This window comes from Myotis yumanensis, unplaced genomic scaffold (assembly GCF_028538775.1).
Source record: "Myotis yumanensis isolate MYYU_CA2020_CCGP unplaced genomic scaffold, mMyoYum1.0.hap1 SCAF_3, whole genome shotgun sequence".
NCBI lineage: Eukaryota > Metazoa > Chordata > Mammalia > Chiroptera > Vespertilionidae > Myotis > Myotis yumanensis.
The window spans coordinates 172,664,156-172,687,801 of NW_027223754.1; the positions used below are offsets into that span (position 1 = coordinate 172,664,156).

The following is a 23,646-nucleotide window of genomic DNA, read 5'->3' on the forward strand; positions in this document are numbered from 1 at the left end:
TTCTAGTTGTGTGACCTTGGGAAAGGGTACTTAATGTCTTCAAGCCACAGTTTCCTTTTCTGTAAAATCTATATATATAAAAGCCCAAGCAACCATTTGACCTTTCGACCATTCTACCATTCAACCAGTAGCTATGATGCACACTGACCACCAGGGGGCAGACACACAGGCATGGAAACACACAGGCATGGAAACATGGAATGGACTGATAAATCTCAAAGGGAAGGGGGAAGGAACGGGGGCGGGGGGGAATTAACTGAAGGTCTTATATGCATATTAGAGGCCTGGTGCACTGATTCATGCACCTGTGGGGTCCCTCGGCCTGGCCTCCAGGGATTGGGCCAAATCTGCACTGGGCCTTTGACATCTCCTGGGGGGGTCCCAGATTGTGAGAGGGTGCAGGCCAGGCTGAGTGATCCCACCAGTGCACGAATCTGTGCACCAGGCCTCTAGTGAGATAATAAAAGTAACTGTCTTTACATATGAAAACATGCTCAAAGTCACTAATCATCCAAGAGATGCAAATCAAAACAACAATAAGGTACCATTTCACACCTGTCAGAATGGCTATCATCAACAAATCAACAAACGACAAGTGCTGGAGAGGATGTGAAGAAAAAGGAACCCTCATCCACTGCTGGTGGGAATGCAGACTGATGCAGCCATTGTGGAAAATAGAATGGAGATTCCTCAAAAAATTAAAAATGGAACTCCCATTTGACCCAGTAATCCCATTTCTGGGAATATATCCCAGGAAACCAGAAACACCAATCAGAAAGGACATATGCACCCCTATGTTCATAGCATCACAATTTATAATAGCTAAGATTTGGAAACAGCCTAAGTGCCCATCAGCAGATGGGTGGATTAAAAAACAGTGGTACATCTACCCAATGGAATACTATGCTGCTATAAAAAAGAAGGAACTCTTGCCATTTGCAACAGCATGGATATACCTAGAGAGCATTATGCTAAGTGAAATAAGCCAGTCAGAGAAAGATAAATATCACATGATCTCACCCATATGTGGGATATAATGAACAACATAGACTGATGAACAAAAATAGATCCAGGGATAAGGAAACACTGAACAGACTGTCCAACCTCAGAGAGAAGTCTTGGGGGGAGGGTGGGGTTGGAGATCAACCAAAGGACTTGTATGCATGCATATTAGTATAACCAATGGATACGGACACTGGGGCGGTGGGGGCATATCCTGGGGGGGCGGGAGTGGCAGGGGGGGTCAATCAGGGAAAAAAGGAGACATATGTAATACTTTAAACAATAAAAAAAAATAACTGTCTTTAGATTGCCTTGAGATTTTTGGCATATATTAAGTCCTCATGTGTTAGCCATTACTATCTACATATTCTTATTCATTTTACCTAGCCAAGTTCATTTTTAAAAGAGGTTTGTGCTTAATTTCTTTAGTAGATCTATGTTTAAGGGATACTTAAATAGGAGCAAACATTATTTACATTATGTAGTTGGCTGAAATGTTGGATTGTAAAATCCTTGGGCTCAGGACTTTTCTTACTCATCTCTGTATTTCTATTTTATACAGATAATGTTTATTGAATCAATAAGCATAAAATATCCAACAAAAAATGCATAATGAGTATTTAAAGAGTAAAAATTATATTTTGATGTCAACTATAATCAAAAAATAATTTTTTTAAACAACCTATATTTTGGGACATATCCTATATTGTACACTTTATAGATGTCCCAGATCATTCTTAAAATGTAGGTGGTAAAAAGAATTGTTTGGTGTGTTATTGTTATTAAGTGACTATAACCTTGTCTAACAACTCGTGCTCTGCTACCAACCATACTTTATATTTTCTCTGTAGCACTTTGTACCACCTGACATGTAAGTGTTTCTTATTGGTCATTTCCTCCCATTAGAATGTCAGCTTCATGAGTATAGGGATGCAGTCTTGTCTAGTTCTACAGTCCCAGCACCAGAACAATACCCAGAACATAGTTTGAATAAATAAGGTTAGATGGGTGGATTTTGAGAAAATGAAATTTGTAGCATTTTATCCTTGGGTTAGATTTATAAACACCCCTGTCAAACCACTTTGTCTGAAATCCCAATGTATAATTTTGGATAAATTATTTTACCTCCCTGTCACTTAACTTCTTCACCTTCAAGATGAGAGTTAATACAGTACCATTTAAGAAGGCTGTTCTGAGAAGTAAATGAGATAATCCTTGGAAAGTACACAGTAACCTGTGTAGTTAGGTAAGCCATCCTTATATATTTATGCTAATTCATTTTACTTAGACCAATTGGTCTTAAAAGAGGTTTGTGCTTGATTTTTTAAATATATCTATATGTGCCACCATTCTTTGTGGTAGTTTCCAAAGATGGACATATCAATTCCTTCTCTCCTTATACATGCGTGCTGCTCAGTACCTCAGGAAGTGGAGTCCATTTCCTCTCCCCTCGAATCTGAACTGGCCTGGGGTTGCTCCATCCACTAGCATTTGGCAGAACTAATATTATACCAGTTCTGGGCCTAGATGTTAGGAGGAGGAGCCACATGAGAGGCACATAGAGGAGCACCAATGCACCAAACTGTGAGCATAGCCTTCTTGGACCCTCCAGCCCAGTTCAATGAGGAAAGCCACTGGAATGACCCTGGACAAGGCCTTGCGGACCAGACCACTCAACTGAGCCTAATCAGCCACAGATCGGCTTAATAAACAGCGGACCTTTTAAGCCTCCAAGCTTTGGGGTATCTTATTAAAAGGCAATAGAAAGCGGAAACATTATCTTAATTTTGTCACTTTAAAAGACCTACTAATATTCCTTCAGCCTAGTAACTTATAAGGCTTTTGTAAGCCCTTATGCAAGTAATGAGAATTTTTCAAATTCCTTCACACGTTACTAAGACTAAATTGCCATGCAATTTTTTTAATACTCCACCCGATTAATTCAATAAGCCCCTTTCATATCTTGTATCATACAGTTAAATGAGTTTTGCAAAGTTCTCTGTGTGTTTATGGAACCTTCTTTAATAAGTGTAGTGACCTAAAAGCTCAGGGCATATAGAGGGAGGGTGGGCTCATTAGCACTTCTGCACCATGAAATTATTCCTGCCCTTGTTTGCTGATTCATGTAGGCAAATATCCCTATTTATTTTTCATGATGGGTATTGGACAAGTCATTCTTGTTTTCACTTGATTATTTATAGCTTCCATTCTTTATAAACCTCAGTGAAAATGACATTGCAATTCACTGTATCAGCATAAGCAGAATTGTGCTATTTATTTTTTTAGTTAATAAGAAATTTACATTATCATTTTATTAACCTTTTAGGCCTATCTTTCAAAATAACTTTGAGCTATTCAAATTCTTGAATTGGTTTTCACTTAAATTAACATGTTTACAACATAACCATTCTAATGAGAAGAACTTCCATGGAGTTTCAACTTAATTATTCTATAGAACTATCAGAGAGTTTATTGTGGTCATGGTGGAAATCTGCTTTTGCTAATAGATTGTGATTTGGATACAAACCACTTCCTTAATCCACTGACTCTAATAGTGTCCAGATGTGTGCAGCTTTCAATGTTCCTAGTTCACACAGAAAAACATCACTTCTGCGTGCAACATCCAGCCTTTTCTTGACTAGATAGAGCGTTATAGCATGCCACTAGGACAGTGATGGCGAACCTATGACACGCGTGTCAGAGGTGACACGTGAACTCATTTTTTTGGTTGATTTTTCTTTGTTAAATGGCATTTAAATATATAAAATAAATATCAAAAATATAAATCTTTGTTTTACTATGGTTGCAAAGATAAAAAAATTTCTATATGTGACACGGCACCAGAGTTAAGTTAGGGTTTTTCAAAATGCTGACACGCCGAGCTCAAAAGGTTCGCCATCACTGCACTAGGACAACAAAACCTTCAGGGTTGAATATTTAAAACTCCTTTTGCTGTTGAGAATGCATCTATTGCACAGATTTTGTTGCTGTTGTTTAGCTCCATACTGGCACACTTTCCAAAACTGCTCAAATACATCTGTATGGTTTTGAAGATTTTTTTTTCATTTCCTAAAATAATAAGCTTTAATCACCAAATGTGTCAAATATGAAACTAGCTAACATATACTGCTCAGTTACACTGAACTAGGGAGGCAATGTAGAAGTTAGAATTGTTACTATCCTTATTTTGTAAGTAAAAAAAGGCTTAAAATCATTAAGAAATGTCACAAAGTAAGTTTCATAAGAGATTTGAGTACAGGTCACGATGGCTCAGAGCTAGTGCTCTTGACCAGTCACTTTACTGGCTCCATTATCATGGAGCAGATGAATACAATCACACTTTCCATGGCATATGTGCAGAAGGATCAAAAGCTACCTAATAATCACTACCAAAATAGTCATTGCTACCACATTACAATTGATTGCCAATTAAAATAATGTTTCAATATGCTCTCAAGTTCTGTGTTATAGGATTTAGATCCAAATAAGTTTCTTTAGTTGGAGTTTAGGAACTATCATTCAAGATTAGCTGAGGGAATTTAATTACCATTATAGTTTAATTGGAAGAGAGACTCCTAATGTAAGAAGATATAATTATTTAAGGGATTCTGGGAGCCACATGCAAAACTATAAATTATACTCATAAACCAAATAAATGCCAGTGAATGCAGATGCTAGAGACACCCTCCCTGAGCTCACCTCTGTTTATGAGGGTGATTTTGCATCCCCAGCAATATGTGGTAATGTCTGAACACACTGGTGGTCAAAACTAGGAAGATGCTACTAATATTTACAGGGTAGAGGCCAAAGATGCTGCTATTATCCTATAATGCACAACAAAGAATTATCTGGTCCTAAGGGTTGATGTTGAAAAAAACCTGAGCTAGTGTGTTCTCCCTGAGTGACATTCTGTAGCAAACCTATGTTGATGGATTATTATAACTAATTAATATAAACTCAATGGTAATTTACAATAGAAGAAGAAATAATTTTCCATATGAAATATAAATGAAGAAAAAATAGCTATTACTACTGCAATCCAAAGTTTTAAAAAATTACAAGTATTTAGAACTCAGATCATTTCTCTCAAGAGTCAAAATTCCCCTCCATGTTGTCTAGATAGAGGTTTCACAGGCTCAATGACCCAATTTTCTTATATATATTTACTCCAAGGATTTTCACAAAGTTTTAATACAATTGACTAAATCAACCAAACCAAAGATATGATCAGGATCTAGGAAAGCGCCATGGAACTCAGTGGTACAAACATCAGTCATTAAAGACATTAAAGACGTGAAAGTAAATTCTTAGGTACCTTCCCTTCTTCTACAAAGCTCTTGTTTAAGCAGTTTTCTACATGAAGTGCCCTAGAGTTTTCTATATTTACTGTAGTTTCTATCTTAACAGCAACTCTACAATGTTCAATGCTCTGGGTGCCATTTATTCTCCTTTATGATCATTACCCCCATGTCACAAAAATATAAGACACCAACCTGTGCCATGACTTTACAAAGCCACTTGGGTTCCACAAAATATAAGTTACTTAACTGCAGTGCTGGGTCTTGAAAATGAAGAAGGACCCCTAGAGTAAAAAAAATCAAAAAATGAGACATGAAATCTAGAATATGCAAACATCAAAGAGCAAAAGAATCTAGTCCAACCTCCTCATTGACATATGAGACAATGTCAGCATGGGCATCCTAGCTCTCCAGCCCTAACATCCAATATTATAAAGAAGTATCTTTTAATGATATTCAGGGATCATATATCAGCATATTTGAGACAATGCTATGTATTGCAGGGCATATATTTACAAGCACACAGAAATTCATAATTTTCCTTTTAGCTTTCTAAATATGCAATACAAAGACACATTTCATTTTTCAAATAGAGGTAAGAGACACAGAATATCCTAGGAAGCTACTGGTTTAAGAATGATGGGAAGAAGGAACAGATTATAATCCACGTGAAAAAATTTTTTCATATTAAAAATTATATGAAATTTTATATAATTTCATATTAAATCATATTATTTATAATTTAATAAATTATTTATACTGATCAAGCACATAATTGAGAGTTGTTATGTACGAGGTCGTGCTGACAATATGTGATGTAACAGAGCAAGATCTGCACTCATAGCTGCATCTCAGGCGACCACTGATTCTCGAAGTGCCTCATTAGCCCATTCCAATAATAATTCTCTTCTCCAGTAGACAAGCCACTTCCACACACACTAAATTCATTTGATACTTTGAAAGGATATGCCTAATGCTCAGGCTTCCACAGTTCCTGACTAGTACAGTCAAGACCTGGAACCCACACATTTTAACTTTTATTCTTTCCATTGTTGTCCTTAGATGGTTTCCAATGTTTTTCTTATGACATGACATATGATTTAACATCAATGCACATGATGATCTTCCAAGAAGATAGACATCAGCGGCCTATGAAAGAATTCTGGAGCTATTCTGTTAAATAGCGCCTGCAAATTCTAATACGGTTCAGATCCATTTTTATAAATTACCATAGCCACGCTTTGAAAAAAATTTGAAACAAATAAACATCCAAACCTGATTCATTTAGGAAGTGCACTGCATGAGGAAGCTCATTTTCCTCTAACTGCAGTTGATTTTCTTTCACGAGTTGTAATAATCGTTTCCGGTCAATTACAGGAAATTCAATTGGCACATTTTTACGCTCTGATAAAATGATTTTCTCAAGTTCTACATAGCAGTCTGGAATCAGCTGCCCAACAACAGGCTGATCTCGGATCTATGTGATTAAAAATGACAAGCTGTAAAAAATCCATTGTATTCATATATTTGCCAGGTGGTGGGTAAATTCAGTGCTAATAGGTTTAAAGAAAGGGGTATATCATTCAGAAGTTTGTTTTCAACTAAAATCAAAATGTGATTTAAATCATTTAAATTTTGAGGGATAAATAAAATGGTAATAACATAAAAATATGAACACAGAAACCAATTTGAAAAGACTATCAAATAAAATAGTATGGAATTACTTACCCAGCAATCCAGAAAATACATAGCAAAAACCTAACCATAAATAAAAGATCTTCTGTTTTTTAAGACATTAAACATATATGCAATAGATACGCTAACATAAGCAATCAGTACTACAAGAGCTTTGAACCTTGCTTATTAGATGAAAATATCCACACCCTGAGGTAAACACATTAAATTCTGTGCTTGTTATTTGCAAATGTTATATTAATGTACATATCAACAGCGAAGCCTGGAGACAGACATGATATCTCCTCACCTAAACTAGGCTTTTTGTAAAACCTTAAACTTGAGAAAATAAAAAGTCATCCAAAAACACTGACAAAAGAGGATGACTTCTGTTCTGTGACACTCTGAATTTAATAACTGCATACTAGCCCTGACTGGTTTGGCTCAGTGGACAGAACGTCGGCCTACCGACTGAAGGGTCCCAGGTTTGATTCCAGTCAAGGGCATGTACCTTGGTTGCAGGCACATCCCCAATAGGGGGTGTGTAGGAGGCAGCTGATCAGTGTTTCTCTCTCATCGATGTTTCTAACTCTCTATCCCTCTCCCTTCCTCTCTGTAAAAAATCAATAAAATATATTTAAAAAAATAACTGCATACTAATTGAAATGTAAAATAAAAATATATTAAATTGCTTTAAGATGATGTTTCTGATAATGACAGTCTTTTCCACACATTTTTTTCCATGAAAATCTAATTTTAAATAGAAATACAGCTCTAACAATAGTAACTAAAATGCCTTTGAGAACCACCAGGTGGCAAACTCTCCCCATTTCTGGACCCAAGAATATATTCTTGTATGTTTACCTGACATACCAAAATTCCTACCTAAATTATTAAACATATTACAAATAGAAATAGGGTTTATAAACACATATAAAATTTAACTTGCTCTTTTTCTACTTGTAACTAGAATCTTAAGGAGCTTCATTTACAGCTGCCATAACCATTATTTACATATTTACCTCCGAACAGTAATTTGAAAGACTGTGTTCATCTATCCCTTGCCCCAGAAAATTAACTATGACTCTACTAATCTCCACTTTTCACAATTCCTCTCTGCATTATTTATAAATTAAAATAAAACAAAACTTCAGGTTGAAGTTTATGTTTTAACTCAAGGAGGCAAACCTACAGTTAGAAATAAACAAGGGTTTTCACAGAAAGCAAATCATTAAGAAAAAAGATGAATTTCATAGGACTGGGCTCCACGGCCAGCAAAGAATACCTGCTAATGGGTTGGACAAATTGAAAGGGGTATTGTTCTGTTTTGTCCTATTTCTTTTAATTCGTGTCAGGTTATCAACAGCCTCTCTCTCTCTCTCTCTCTCTCTGTCTCTCTCTCTCTCTCTCTCTCTCTCACACACACACACACACACACACCAGTTTTATTCTAGAGTTTGCACAGATACATGTTAATAAAGGTAAGACAGGAAAATATTAGAAAAGAGCCAAGATAAAAGAAAGAAGAAAAAATGAGAGGGCAAAAAGAATGATCTCCAGTAGATTAAAGGCTGCTATTTGAATATGGGTTGAAGCACTGCAGGGAGAAAAGAACATTAAAGGTCTAGCAGGCTCATTGGTTCTAGGTCATCGAAAAGAGTCACTATTCTGCAAAGCAATCAAATGAATTTTCAAACAAAAATGCCAGAATGATGTATGCATTAGCAATATATACCTTTCTTCAAATAACATTTCTATTTTTCAAAACATTTCTTTTACATCCTTGCATGGTGTTGCCTTCAGATTTCATGTATAAATGCAGGAAGAAATATGCTTTTACTGATTGATAGTGACAACATGTTATTAGACAAAAGCAGTACTAGTCCAGCTTGATGAACCAACCACTTTATCCATAGAGTTTGTTCCAACAAAATTCAGGCGTTTTCAAAACAAACAACCTCCAAGAAGTCTTTTTAAAAAATATAATATACACTCTAACAGTAATGATAAAAAGAGAAGCGATTAAAATAGTATAAGTAACAACAGGTATAGTCTCAGAAGAAAACCACCTGGATAAAGGTAATATTTAACTGGATGAATGACTTTTGTATATTTGTTTCTTAAAAGTCATGTTAATCTCTAATCATATGTCCCATGAGAGAGTAGGAAACTTAGCAAATAAAATAAACTACCATTCTTCTTACATAAAATGCCACGAGTGATCCACCACTGGCAAAACCTTCCAGTGACTGAGATAAATGTGCTGAAAGATACAAACATGCAAATTGTCTCCTGGGACACCAGGAAGACCAGCACATTTACAACAGGCTCATTAGGCTTTAGATAGGAGCATAATCAGTGGAAATGGGACAGAACAAAACTAACTGGCAGACACGTTATAACCAGGGCGCCCATCACATTTATCATCCAGACCGGAATGCTTGATTGAGGACATTGTAGGACACTATTTATAATTTATGCTGGGACTGTCCAGGCAAAACAACCCCTTAGTTACAAGCCATGCCTACATCATTAGTGCTAATGAGCTAAGCCAACAGGAACTAACAATGAAGGTCACCACTGTGTTTCTCATATTACAATGTCAGGGCCTATTCCACACAGTTTACACCATGCTGTCTGGAGGACCCTGGAAAATTTCTCTCTCCTGTAAGTATTAAAAATAAGTGTTCTGCCTGGCCAGTGTAGCTCAGTGGTTGAGCATCAACCTATGAACCAGGAGGTTACAGTTCGATTCCCAGTTGGGTTATATGCCCAGATTGCAGGCTCAATCCCCATTGTGGGTTGTGCAGGAGGCAGGGATTCAACGATTATCTCTCATCATTGATGTTTCCATATCTCTCTCCCTCTCCCTCCTTCTCTGAAATGAATAAAAATATTTTTAAGTATCCTGCCTGGTAACTAATTTATCTGTGTTTTAAAAACCCAATGAATTGCATTTGATTTATTAGAAAGGCACTTTAGAAATCAAAGACATCATTCCTAAAATGAAAAACCCTGTTTGTATGTAATAAAAAAATTGTTTAGACATTGATGAAAACCAAATTAGTGATCTTGGCAACCAAGTGAAAAGCCATCTAACAATGTTGAGGGAAAAACATCTATAATGGGAATCAAAGGAACAAGAGGTATGGAGGAGCAGCCTGAAATAGCAAGATGAGTGTACAAAAGGAACTCCCAAAGAAAGAAGTAGGAGAAGAAAAAACAGTAAAAAACTAACAGAAGAAAGATGATCCCAAGACCCCAGTATTCACATTTACCCTGTTGATTACATCACCACTGGAGGAGGCTGGGAGAGAAAGGCCTCAGAAACATTTGCTCAGGTTCTCTCAGAAACACCCTCAGTCTCTCATTCCCTCTCTTAGATCCTCTCAGGCCCTCTAATTGTTTTTATTCCCATTTCTATGAACCTAAAATGAAGTATGACATGAGTAATTTTAAAACGGAAAATACTTTAATAACGCTAACAGATATGAAAAATACCTCAAGTCTTCTGCCATTTCTAAGCAGTTGCATAGCATAAGAAGTAATAAATTAGACTTATCTACCATACCCCAGTAGGCATTAACTATGTTACCTTGAAATTGAGGCTCTCATTTATGATGGTTTTCCGAAGTTTTGCCAAAGCATCGGATTCCACGGTGGCGTTCACAAAGTGGTAATCCCGGATTGCGGGAAACCCCCGCTTGTTCAAGAGCTCCTTGTTGATTTTACTGATGCAGGCTTTGCGCTGCTTCTCATCAGAAACATCCAAATGTGTGCCCACAAGAATCACAGGGGAAGAGGAAGCTCGAGCCTACAGGGAAAGACGCAAAATACTGATTACATTTCCACTGAAATTCACTCGAGTGGAAGTGAAAAATTAAAGGACATCATGAAAAAAACAGCTGCCTTTCTTTCCTTAATCATAAGAAAAATAATGTAACATTAAGAAATTGTATAAGTCGTTTTGATGTGTCTTCTCAATTCAATTATTAACACTTTTCAGGTGGGTAACTTTCTAAGTGTGCTTTGGACTTCAAAATAAGCATTTAAAAAACCCACAAATTATTTCAGTGTCATAATATGGTTTATATTTTCTCTTCCTTGTCTGCAAATTCAATCTCTTGAATTCATTTCTAAAGTCATGCTTTTTGAAGTCTACAATGGGAAAAAACACTAAAGTATTACTGCCATTGTAATATTTTCTCACTTTGGCTAACTATAATAAAGTAAAAACAACAAAAAAAGGTTTAAAAAATTACCAAAATTACAAAACGAGCTTGTAAGGAATAATTGATAGCAAAGGACAAAGTGGAAACTAACAAAGAGAGATTCCCAATATAAGAGCATATTGTCAATTATACTTCAGTTTACAAAATAAATAAATAAAGGAGCACATTAATCTGGTTCCATATATAAGTGTAAGCTCTGAAAAACTTCATACTAAATTGCCACTATGCATCTTCAAAGTTGCACAGATTGGTTTCCTTTAGCATAACTTATTTTAAGTTGTAAAATATCATATTCCAGTTTAAAATATGATAAACATAGTTTAGCATGTGTATTTCCCATTTTTATAGCTTAAAAGGGTTCCAAGTATCTGTAACACTCACCAATACGGAACACCTTATTTTCATGTCACAGCTTAATTACTCTGAAAATTTCCCAACTCAAAATTTCAGAGCTGCTAATTTTCTTAAAAAAAAAACAACCCACAAAACTCTTAAAGCAACTCTTTGCCTAAAGTAAATTACCTTACATACAAAAAAAAAAAGAAAATTACTCTGTATTCTCAAATGATTAGAATAGACCACCTTTATATTGAATAGCCAAGGCTTCATAGCATCAACTTCCGCCTGCCCTTTGCTGAGGTCATAGACGGCGAGGTACAGTGATCGCGGGGTCATGAAGTGCGGGTGCGTGCTGTAGAATTCCTCCCGACCTAAACAGAGATTGGAGACTCTTTTTTGGCCTGATTTTTTTCAAAAATTTTTTAGATGATACTATACACAATTTAGCATTAAAAAAAAGAGAGAGAGAAGAACAATCAACGATGTTTAGAAGACTATAACTGAGTTTCTACTAGCGATTGAGAACTTCTGGCTGAAGTGTTAGCTATGGACCCCATACTCAGCTTCAGCTGCCACTTACAGTTTCTAACATTCCATTCCATACACTTCGTCCTGGTGGCAAGGGTAATGCTGGGAGAAGTAAACAGCTCTGGAATAATTCCTTAGGATTCACTGGTCTCTTTGCAGTATTGGAACAGAAAACTCAGTTTTTAAATCCAAATTCTAAATAAGAGATCAATATGATTTTAAAATTCTAGTATAATAAATACCTGCAAAATCCCACACATTTAGAATCAAGTTTTTCTTCCTTTTGCCTCTTATTTGGATAGGCCAGTCTCTCACGTCTATGCCAACGGTGGCACTTTGCATCCCAACATCTGGTTCCTTGGTTTTCATTAATTGCTGCAATAAGGTGGTTTTACCACTCCCAGTGTTTCCCACAATCATAAGTTTCATGCGGTTATAGGGCACAGCCTTTTTTAAGCGCTGTTGAAGAAACCTGGTAGTAGAAAGACAAAAATAAAATAATCAACTGTTTAATAGTATACTTAAAATATAGGTAAATTTTTGCGCATTAAACTCTTTTAAATGTCAGATTTTTAAAATATAGTATGCAAAAAAATGCACAACTTTTATAAGTAAAGTACACTTGTCTTTCAGTACGCTGTTAATGCATATGTTTTATTATTAATATTAGTATAGTTGATAATGATTGGTAGCATTATCAAACACAAAGGCATGTTACACTATCACCATAAATAATCAAAATGTGAAAATGTTTGTAATGCCCATTAGAATTTTATACACACACACACAGAGATTTATTTAAATTAACACAAAACCCTAAAAATTATAAAGTATAAAATTTTAGAAAATCCATGTGACAGAGAGCCAAGTTAGAGTACCTATGCATAGTGTTATACTAAACCTTGATAGTGAGGTTATATTGGGTACATTATATATGTGTGTGTACATATATATTCATGGATGACATATATAATGTATACTAGAGGCCCGATGCACAAAATTAGTGCACTGGGGGGGGGGGGGGGGTGTCTCTCAGCCCAGCCTGCACCCTTTCTAATCTGGGACCCCTCGAGGGATGTACAACTGCTGGTTTAGGCCCCACAGGGATTGGGCCTAAACCAGCAGTCGGACAGTCCTCTCACAATCCGGGACTGCTGGCTCCCAACCACTCGCCTGCCTGCCTGCCTGATCGCCCCTAACCGCTTCTGCCTGCCAGCCTGATCACCCCTAACCACTCTCCTGCCTGCCTGATCGACGCCTAACTGCTCCCCTGCTGGCCTGATCGCCCCCAACTGCCCTCCCCTGATGGCCTGGTCACCCCTAACTGCCCTCCCCTGCAGGCTTGGTCCCCCCCAACTACCCTCTCCTGCTGGCCTGATCACCCATAAATACCCTCCCCTGCCAGCCATCTTGTGGCTGTGGGTGCCACCATCTTTGACGGTGTGGCAGTCAATTAGCATATTCCCTCCTTATTGGCTGTGGGCGCCACCATCCTTGAGGGCAGGGCAGTCAATTAGCATATTCCCCCCTTATTGGCTGTGGACACTGCCATCTTTGTGACAGTATGAGGGTCAATTAGCATATTCCCTCTTTATTAGATAGGATATTCACATATATCATATATGCATATGTATAATATACATGGAAAGGTCATATTGGTTGCATTATAAATTACTATATATAAACGATTATAGTATCAGATATATTGCTATTCCTAATCATCTTAGTGTAAAAATAGATGAAACTACTTAAAAATGCCATAGGTAGCTAACAAAGCCACCTTTATATCAATAGATTTTAAATGTTCTCTAAGATATAATAAATATATAAAGGTACATATTAAGTGTATTAAAATGTTGCCACAGTTTAAAATTAGAGAAGGAAATTAAATCATAACTGAATTTTAGAGATCATTGATGGATCCATTCTCATAACTAACAGGAATCTGACCAACAGTCCTGGTGATCTGACCAAAAAGCCGAATAACTCTTCTTGGTTTTTTTGACACTTGAGAAAATAAGATCTGACAGATCATATCTCTACCTGCTATTACTGAAATCTGTCATTTTCTCACATGCAACTAAAGTTCTGTTTTCATCACCAATCAACAGTAAAAGCAATGGTCCAGTGACCATTAACTATTCAGAATTCACCACTCTTTGAAAAAACTCATTCTTTGAAAAAGCAAAGGATGTCTACAATGACTAAACTATTCTAGGTCTTTGTCTTTTCTAAAATGTAAAACAAATTTTAAAAGATTTACTTACACAGTAGCTTGATAATATGAAATAATACACTGAAAACTAGTTCCACTAAATGTTTATAGTAATTGAACCAATATTCATGTGAACATCTTTTCAGTTTCAAGAGGGAAAAATTATGAGACATAATTATTTAAAATCAGGGGTCATCATGTTTAGCATAGCAGGCAACAAACTCTTTCCTTTCAAATTGCATCAAGCTCAGGAGGACAGAAATTATTCAATATGATAAAGATGTGATATGCAAATGGTCATTGCACTTTAAAGCGTAATGACTGACTGAGTAAGACCAGATCATGGATCAGCAGGAGGGTGGGGCAGTGAGCTACAAGCGGGCTGCGGAGAGCTACAGGAGCAGGCAAGGCAGCAAGCTATGAGGGGCCTGGAGGAAGGGAGTGGGAGGAGCTACAGGAGGGCAGGGCAGTGGGCGGAGAGCTACTGGAGGGTGGCAGTGAGCTGCTGGTGAGCTACTGGTGCACGGTTCACGCGCAGGGCTACTAGTTCTTCATTAAAAGTTAAATATAAATTGAAATGTAAGCAGAAGATAATTAGGTAAATACAGTTCTCTGGTAATTCAAACACTATAAATTGTATGCCAGGATTTGTGCCAACTATCAGACAATGAGTAAATACAGCTATAGTCCCAGCCTTAATGGCTATTATAGTCATGGACACAATGAGGGGTGATAAATGAGCTGAAACCTGTAAGATAAATATAGATATAAGTAATTTTGTGAAAATGGAAATAAATAATTATATGAATAGGTAACAATAAGACTAATATGCTTAAAATGTAACAAGGAGATAAAGCCCATTATCAAAAATATTTGACATTTGTAAAGTGTAAGCACCAGAAACAGTGATACCTGGGGAGTTTCAGGGGTTTCAAATATGATCAAGGTCAGTAAGCAAAACCAAAGTTAATAATGTTTTATTATTTAAGAAACTATAATGCTTTAAAATAAAATAGACATATAACTATCTGCTATCTGAAATGAAGCTTAAGAAGTTATTATAGCCCAGCCAGTGTGGTTCAATGGTCACTGGTTCAATTCCCAGTGAGGGCACATGCCCAGGGTTGTGTGCTCAATCCCCAGCAGGGGGTGTGTAGGAGGCAGCTGATCAATGATATGTCTCTGGCATTGATGTTTTTATCCCTCTATCCTCTCTCTCTACAAATCAATAAAGACATAAAAAAGAATTCATTATATTCTGCTATACTTCTTTAGATTGTGTAGTTGGTAACAAGAGACCAACTAGTAGTACTTTCTTTTTAGAGTCTGTTTCTAGCAAGAAACATGATAAGGAGGAAAAATATTGTCTCACCTATAAATCTATCTATATATATAAAGGCCTAAGCGAACATTCCACCAGTAGCCGTGACACACACTGACCAACAGGGGGCAGATGCTCAACACACAGGCATGGAAACATGGAACAGACCGATGAATCTCAGAGGAAGGGGGAGGGGGAGGGCAGGAAGAGATTAACCAAAGATCTTATATGCATACTAGAGGCCCGGTGCATGGATTTGTGCATCAGTGGTGTCCCTTGGCCTAGCCTGAGGAGATCTGGCCAAAACAGGCAGTCCAACATACCCCGAGGGGTCCTAGATTGTGAGAGGGCGCAGGCCAGGCCGAGAGACCCCACCAGTGCACGAATCCATGCACCGGGCCTCTAGTTCATTATATAAAAGGCAAATGATACGTAGCATCTTAATGTTAAATAGTACTATACATTTTTTTCTTATTTTGTAATTCTATATCTCTCAAAGTCACAGAGAAATCTGAAACACACTTAACAGAAACAAATGGAAATAAAATGATCTAACCTTATGATGTCTTTGGCTTTACATCCTATATGCTTAAAATCAAAATTAAGACGCAGCTCATCCAAAGGAAGATCCCATATTTTGCTCAATTTCCCCATTTCATTGGGAAAGGATCTCAGTTCCAAGTTGTAACTAACATCAAGAGATGTCAGGTTTTCAAGACAGCCAATCTCAGGAGGAATCTTAATGAAATAAAAAAAAGGGCAAAGTCTGTTGGTGGGAAGGAAGACGTGTGCTGCCAAGGAACAAGATGCTGATAAGGAGCCAGAGAGGACCAGAGATCCCATCAGCAACATGCACAACCTTTCAACAGGGACCAAAAACCTTCCAAGTGCTTGTCACAGCTTTCACTATGAATGCTTAAAGAGATAAATATAAGGAACTTACCCAAAACTAGGCCACGTATTTATAATCTTTGAAAACCCTTGCTCCCTTGGTAACATATGTCATCTCTTCATAACACTGAAAGCAAATGTCTTTATAGCTTTCAAATCCAATCATCTGTTTTGTTCTTTAGTAAAACTATAAATATCTGGTCATCACAAGCTTATATACAACTTAATACTATTAAAATACAACTAAATTTTGTTTAACTAAGTTAGGTGGCACGTTAACTAGAGTTTGTTTTTTCCATTCCAAATTTTTAAGTAGTACTCATTACTTTTTTAATTTTTTTAAAATATTTTTATTGATTTCAGAGAGGGAGAGGGAGAGACAGAAACATCAATAATGAGAGAGAATCATTGATCGGCTGCCTCCTGCATGTTCCCCCACTTGGGGGTCGAACCCACAACCCAGGCATGTGCCCTTGACTGGAATCGAACCCGAGACCCTTCAGTCCACAGGCCAACACTCTATCCACTTAGCCAAACCGGCTAGGGCTCATTACTTTTAAAATAAAAAGACATTAATTTTTCTGGCAAAAATCAAGTACCAAAAAATATTCAGTTATTCTGAACCTCACAGTTTCAGACACTTAATTATTTTTGCCTTTTGAATTTGACCCCCAAAAAAGTTTTTTTCTGAGATCAATGGATAATCAATTTCAGATTTGTAACAGAGGCAATGGAGAAAAGCAAAGGACATTGGCCCACTTGGGTGAGGTAAAGGAATAGAGGAATTTAAGAATGTAGGAAAGAAAGTCAGGGGAAAAACACGGCTATATGTGGCCCGGTGTCAACTTTAGAAGTGCAGAGTATCTGAGAGTCTGGTAACAGATCAGTGATTTCGTGATTAACACATTTGAAGCATTACAGACATCACATTCATAGATATATTTCTGTAATTAAAAAATAGACCACAAAAAGTGGTCTTTTATGGAAATTAAGCATTCTTAATACACCAATTTATCTCAGGGTAGGTTTAGATCTTATTCAAAATGTAGGAAATACAAAATGACAGGTTTTAAAATGATAATTTTTGATGATGCAAATTACGCAAGCCTATTTTCAAATGGCAATAACTTTAAGCAAATAAAGATGACCTCTTACCTCTTTCAGTTTATTATGAGAAAGATGTAGTTTCTCTACTCTAGACCATGCATGTGCTTTTTCGCTCAAGTCCAAGATGCTGATCTGATTATGACTAAACAAGAGTTCCCTTAAGTTCAAAGATTTCCAGTGTGCAGGACTTGGTAGGTATTTAATTTCGTTGCTGCTCATGTCTAATGATCGCAAGCTAAAACAATAGTGTCGAGATAAAACCAAGTGAGGGTTTCCAAAATACATAAAATTACATCACCAGTAATTTTCACTAGAGAATAAGAACTTTAAAACTAACAATATTTATATATAAGGATGCATGTGTGCTTTGGGGTACTTATAGGTACAGATGAGCTAGAAAGGAGGCCTTCTCACTAGAAACATTTACATGAATAAGAACCATTAAAAGCAAAATTGAGGCCTAATTTCCCTGCTCCAGAAACATAAAAATGTCAATCTCAGAATGAGTGTTTTACACATGTTTATGACACATGAGAAATCATAATTAACAAATGCAAAAGTGGTCATTAAAACTCGTGCTTCTATTTAAGTAGAGGAGTTATAAATATATAGCCTCACTATCTCATTTCAATTTCACTCATTACTAGGAGGATTCTTCAGAGGTTGGGTCTTAGAGCTCATTAACATTGTGCAGGGGCACACTCTTCCACCTGCTTGTCTCGGGGTGATACACCGCGTTCCCTAACACTGAGCATGGTGCCTTGCATAGTTAAAGTGACAGCCAATGTAATCTCATTTGAGTATCATAATGCGAACTATTCAGTAAATAATCTTCAACTGTTACTACACAATAGCACACCAAATTAATATAGAAGTTTAAAAGTCCAAGTAACAACTTGGGCCTTTTGTCTAGTGAATGTCAAACATTCATAGATTTAAACAGTAAGCTAAGTAGGTTTAGAAATCAATTACATTTTATATGCCTAAATCAAAACCTTGTTTCTGAAGGTTCTGTTCCAGCTCATGTGGCTTAAAAATTAAAATAATAAACTTACTGTGGAAGATTTAAAATTGCTTCTGGGACACATGTAAATCTGTTTTGAGATAATTTGATGTTTGTCAGAGAAGAAGGTAAAAAAGGCATAGCAGCTAAAAGAAAAGAAAAATGAGATAACGGGCATTTAAATCATTTTAACTAGATTTCTATTGGATTCTACAAGAACAGCTACCAATGGCCTGCCATTTAATTTAATTTCTATTCTTATGCTGACAATTTTTCAAAAATCTACTTTTAAAATATGGTGACATCCTTAATACTACCACTAAACATTAAAATAATACACCATACTTATACAAACCTTTTAATATGAAAGCTAAGCAACAATCTAAATATAATTAATCTGTTTAACATCTATGAACATAAAAATTATTAGAATATCCATTCCAAATTATGTGTGATATTTTGTGAAATACTTTATAGATTAATTCAAATTACTCTTAAATAACTGTAACAAAATACTTTAGAATACTAATATACAATATAATATATAAAGATAAAAATTCTTCAGAGTACCATCTCATAAAGAGTGTTCTATGGAATAATATGGATGTTACTTAATAAAGGTATTCTTTGATCATGTGATCTTAAGAGATTGGGGAAACATTAGGTAAAATAAAATGAAGTATCTCAGAGTTCTCAATAGCCTGGCATATGTTATGAATTCCCAAGAAAGAAATATAGTATGAGGACCTCCAAGGAATGAAATTCTGTGGAACACAATATTGGAAACCGAGCACATCATACAGCCTGTTTTGTCATCTGCAAAATAGTACAGCTAGACCAGATGATATCTGAGATTCTTCAGAAATATAAAAACTTATGGTTCCATGAAAGTAACTTCAGAAATTATTTCTTAGCATTTTCAATATTAAAAAGTATGAGTTATGCTTTATCTAGAAAATCTTCAAGGGTCAAAAAGTTCCAGGACATGGCTACACGCTGTCTTCCTGAAAGGTACATGCTATGCTACACCTGACCTATTTTCCAAAAGTATTTGTGACTAAATAAGTTAATAGAAATGCTTCTCCACTTAAGAATTAAAGAGTCTTGAGGTTCAGATACTATATGGAAAACACTCTTATAAAATCAAAGAATTGAGTGAAACTTCATTTCACATGAGGTTATTTTCAATGGTTTGTGGTCCCACTCAAGTATGACCTAACTATAGACAACTTCTAAAACTATTAAAGTTGTGTAGTGAAAAGCAAATCGATTTTTGAACTTAGGTGTATTCAGGTTTTCATGGTTAGCTAATTTTATGTCCCTGACATGTCACACAAAGATCTCAGTGCTTCAATTTCCTCAATTGGTCACGCAGAGATCATACCTGTCCTACTCTATAGGTTTGTGTGTGTGTGAAATTCAGTGGATACGACATATTTACTATAATCAAGCCTCAGAGTCCTTATAAATGCTATTTTTTCCTGACCCAACTTAAACATCACACTCCCCTGCCTCCTATCCCCAGTTTCCGGTTCATGGTAGGAACATGATCAATATTAGAAGAGGGTAAAAGGGAGAAAAAAAAGAAAATACTATGCAAATTAGCATGGCTCTTCTCATTTGTTTCTGATAGTTCTGACAAATTAATATATTTGAAAATAAGTGGTCAAACTGTATTCTGCTATTAAAATGTATTAAAAATTATTTTACTAAAAAATAATTTTACTGAGTCAGATATAGAACAGTCACGTTGGTGGCAAGATGCACATGGCCTCCATTAGGAAAGATAAAATATGAGGAATTTCTGTTTATGGTTATAAAAGTATTTTCCCTTAATATTATAATTCTCAGATAGGCTGAAAATGAACATAATTCCCTGTTATCTCACAGGCTTAGGGTATTTCACAAAGGGTGTTCCATGACTTGTAATAAAAGTAGTGGTCATATTATGTATTATTGTAATACCTTGCACAAAACAAGAACTTAATAAATGAACATTACTAATTTGAAAACTGTTGAATGATTGATTAAAAAGAAACAATAGTACTAATAATACTTATACTCCAAAAATTTCTGAAGAAGCTCAGTAGGAACTTAGGATTCCTGCATTACCCAGATCAGGCATTCATAGGAGATTTTAGTTTAGTAGACTGAAAGGAACCACAATATAGTGACTATTTATAGCCCAAGATATTGTCATTTTGATCTATGCCAATACTAACCTGGTAAAATTATTTTTAACTTATAAAATTTAACATTAAAATTTTAAACTTTCTTTTTAATTTAAAAAGTGGACTTTTTTAAGCAGTTTTATATTTACAGAAAATTTGAGTGGAAAGTACCAAATTTTCCATGGATCCCTTCTCTCCTCACTACCACCATCCATAAACACACATTTTTCCCTCCTTTATTATGAATAACTTGCATAGTTTGGTATATGTTATAATTAATGTCAATATTAATGCCTTGTCATTAAAATCCATAGTTTACAACAGAGTTCACTCTGCATTATACATTCTATGCATCCTGATAAATGTATTATAACCTGAGTCCACATAACAGTAGCACACAGAATAGCTCCACTGTCCCAAATCCCCCTTTTCCCCAACTATTCATCCCTCTCTTCCTCACTCCAAAGCCCTGGCACCCACTGATTGTTTTAGTGCCTTTTCCAGTGTCTTTTAGTTGGAATTATACAGTATGTAGCCTTTTCAGCTTGACTTCTTTCAGTTAGCAGCATGCATTTAAGTTTCCTTCCTATGTCCATGGCTTGACTCCTCATTTATTTTTATCACTAACCTGCTAGCTTTATATTTGAAGCTCCAGCACCATATTTAAACTCAAATAATACCATTAAATCCCCACCAAAAATGTCCAATATTACTCATCCTGTAATATTCAAAAGTGCTGGTAAAGAGAAGGCTCACCCAGAACACTTACCAAGGGAGTTCATTCTGGCGCTGAAATTCTCCACTTTAGGACAAGCCTCAAGAAAGTCCTCTGACAGGGATGAAATGTGGTTTTTACTAAGATTTAAAATCTTCAGTTCCTTCAGGCTCAGGGGAGAACACATTCCTGATATTTTATTTCTAGTCATAAGAGAGAAAATGAGGACTAAATTGCATGAATTCCTATGCTTTAAAGAAAAAAGCAAACAACTTGCCTTCAAAGTTTAGCATCAATCAGATTTATCGACTTTAAAATTAGTTGTGAAAATTTAAGTCAATTGATGCAAGCTGCAATATTAGTTGCCTCGGTCTTTTAACATGTTACAGTTTAAAATTTATTGCTGTAGACATAATGTCAGCATATTTTGTCAGCCTTACACAACGTCCATGCAAGGCAACCCTTTGGTCTCTAATGAGCCCTGCCTACCCTTCTAACGTCAGCTGCTCCAGTTTCTCTGCCACATCACCCAGGTTCTCGGGAACAGAAGACAGCTGGTTATAGGACAGGTTGAACTGTTTCAAGGTCGGACACTTCACGGCAGGATCCAAAACTACCGAGGGCCCGATGTCATTTCGAGAGACATCAAGGTTGGCAAGACAATTCATTTTCAACAAGTAGGAGGGAAACGCTGTGAACTTGTTACTGTGCAAGTCCAAGTGCGTCAAACACCTCAGCACCTGGAAAGACAGTATTTTTAAAATTCCAAAACAAACCCCCTAAGAAACTTACTAGTAAATTTAGCTACTATTTCTTGCCTGCCGTAACTCCCATAACTAGAACCATTAAGAATTTTCTAAAACTTGAAAACATAACTCACAAGAGAGCTTTAGTACACTGACTGGTCCAACTTTCTCTGCTCTCAAATGGGTAAAACCAGGGGACATGTGGCAGGCAGGTTTTCAAAAGCAAGTTCACAAAAATAAAGTTTAGTATTTAACTCAGCTTTATTCCTTCAGCAAGTGAAAATGGAAGCAGCATAGGCCTCAAAAAATATTTAAACTAATGATTTCATGAGTAAGTAGCATAACATAATCCTGGGAATACATTTTTAAATGCTAGCTTTGGTAATTGTTATACATTTTAATATAAATAAGATTTAACCATAAAATTAGTCACTGTACATAACATATATTTTATTTAGAACCTCTTCTTTTTAGGGAACTTTTTGTTTCAAATCTCCATTTTTATTTTTAAGCCATTTCTAATCCTACTATCATAACTGCAAACCTTCCATTTACATATTATGTCAAATTTTTAATATTTGGTATGAATTAATGTCAAAGGGCTAAAATACCAAAACAATCACTTCTCTGTGCTCTTCTTTACATAGCAATATATTTATCTTCACTTGGAATTCTAAAGAGTTTGACATGATCATAAAGGCTTATTAATGGATCTTTGCCCCAGAAGTTTCAAAATTTCTGTCATTGTTTCAGATCCAACCAGATTATTCAGAAGATTTTAAAATTATTTATTCCCAAGGTTTAATTAGAAAATATTTTTATAAGAAAACACAGTTAGGCAGGAACAGAAACTGCCATCTAGGGGTGTCAATTTGAAATTTCCTGCAGAGAAGGTTCTGAGCTGGCTCTGTTTTGGAATGCCTCAATGTAGCTTATTAAGAGAACCTTGCCATGTTCTCTTCAAATTCCCTCTTTTTTAAGCAGGCTGAATTCTAGTTTTCTTTTCCTATTCTTTAACAAATAATTATTTTTAAGTTACATATAATTTTAAAACTCAATAAGCGCTTTAGGAGTAGTTTAGTCTAGCCTCTGTGTTTGGCAGATGAGGAAATGAAAGGCTTAGAGCAGTCGGAGTAACATTTTCTTATTATCACACAGTTGGTAGCTGAGCCAGAGCCAGTGCCACCCAAACCAGGTCTAAGTCTAGTCTATCAAGTGTAAGTAGTTTGAACCGCCTTACAACAATTAAATAATTGAAGGCATAACCAACATCTAGCCTTAAGAGAGTTTAACATGTACCATGTACCTTTAGGACAGGACCCTGAATTCCTTTTTCACTACCTCTCCATTTCCACTGCCTGCCCTCAAAGATGTTTCTGAACACCACCCAGTCTAAGATACTTG

The 23,646-nt window shown here is 36.1% G+C and overlaps 1 protein-coding gene across 3 annotated transcripts in view; it reads right to left on the reverse strand.

The window, feature by feature from the left end:
* LRRK2 (leucine rich repeat kinase 2) overlaps positions 1–23,646 on the reverse strand; it is a 128,971-nt gene that overhangs the window by 38,001 nt on the left and 67,324 nt on the right. For all 3 annotated transcript variants that reach the window (XM_070410425.1, XM_070410426.1, XM_070410424.1), the window contains exons 24-33: positions 21,986–22,236; positions 21,551–21,699; positions 18,663–18,756; positions 17,656–17,842; positions 16,166–16,347; positions 12,316–12,545; positions 11,789–11,916; positions 10,570–10,788; positions 6,576–6,777; positions 5,496–5,584 (exon numbers count right to left, since the gene is read on the reverse strand). In XM_070410425.1, the coding sequence (XP_070266526.1) occupies positions 5,496–5,584; positions 6,576–6,777; positions 10,570–10,788; positions 11,789–11,916; positions 12,316–12,545; positions 16,166–16,347; positions 17,656–17,842; positions 18,663–18,756; positions 21,551–21,699; positions 21,986–22,236 (1,731 nt within the window). The remainder of the gene's footprint in view (positions 1–5,495; positions 5,585–6,575; positions 6,778–10,569; positions 10,789–11,788; positions 11,917–12,315; positions 12,546–16,165; positions 16,348–17,655; positions 17,843–18,662; positions 18,757–21,550; positions 21,700–21,985; positions 22,237–23,646) is intronic.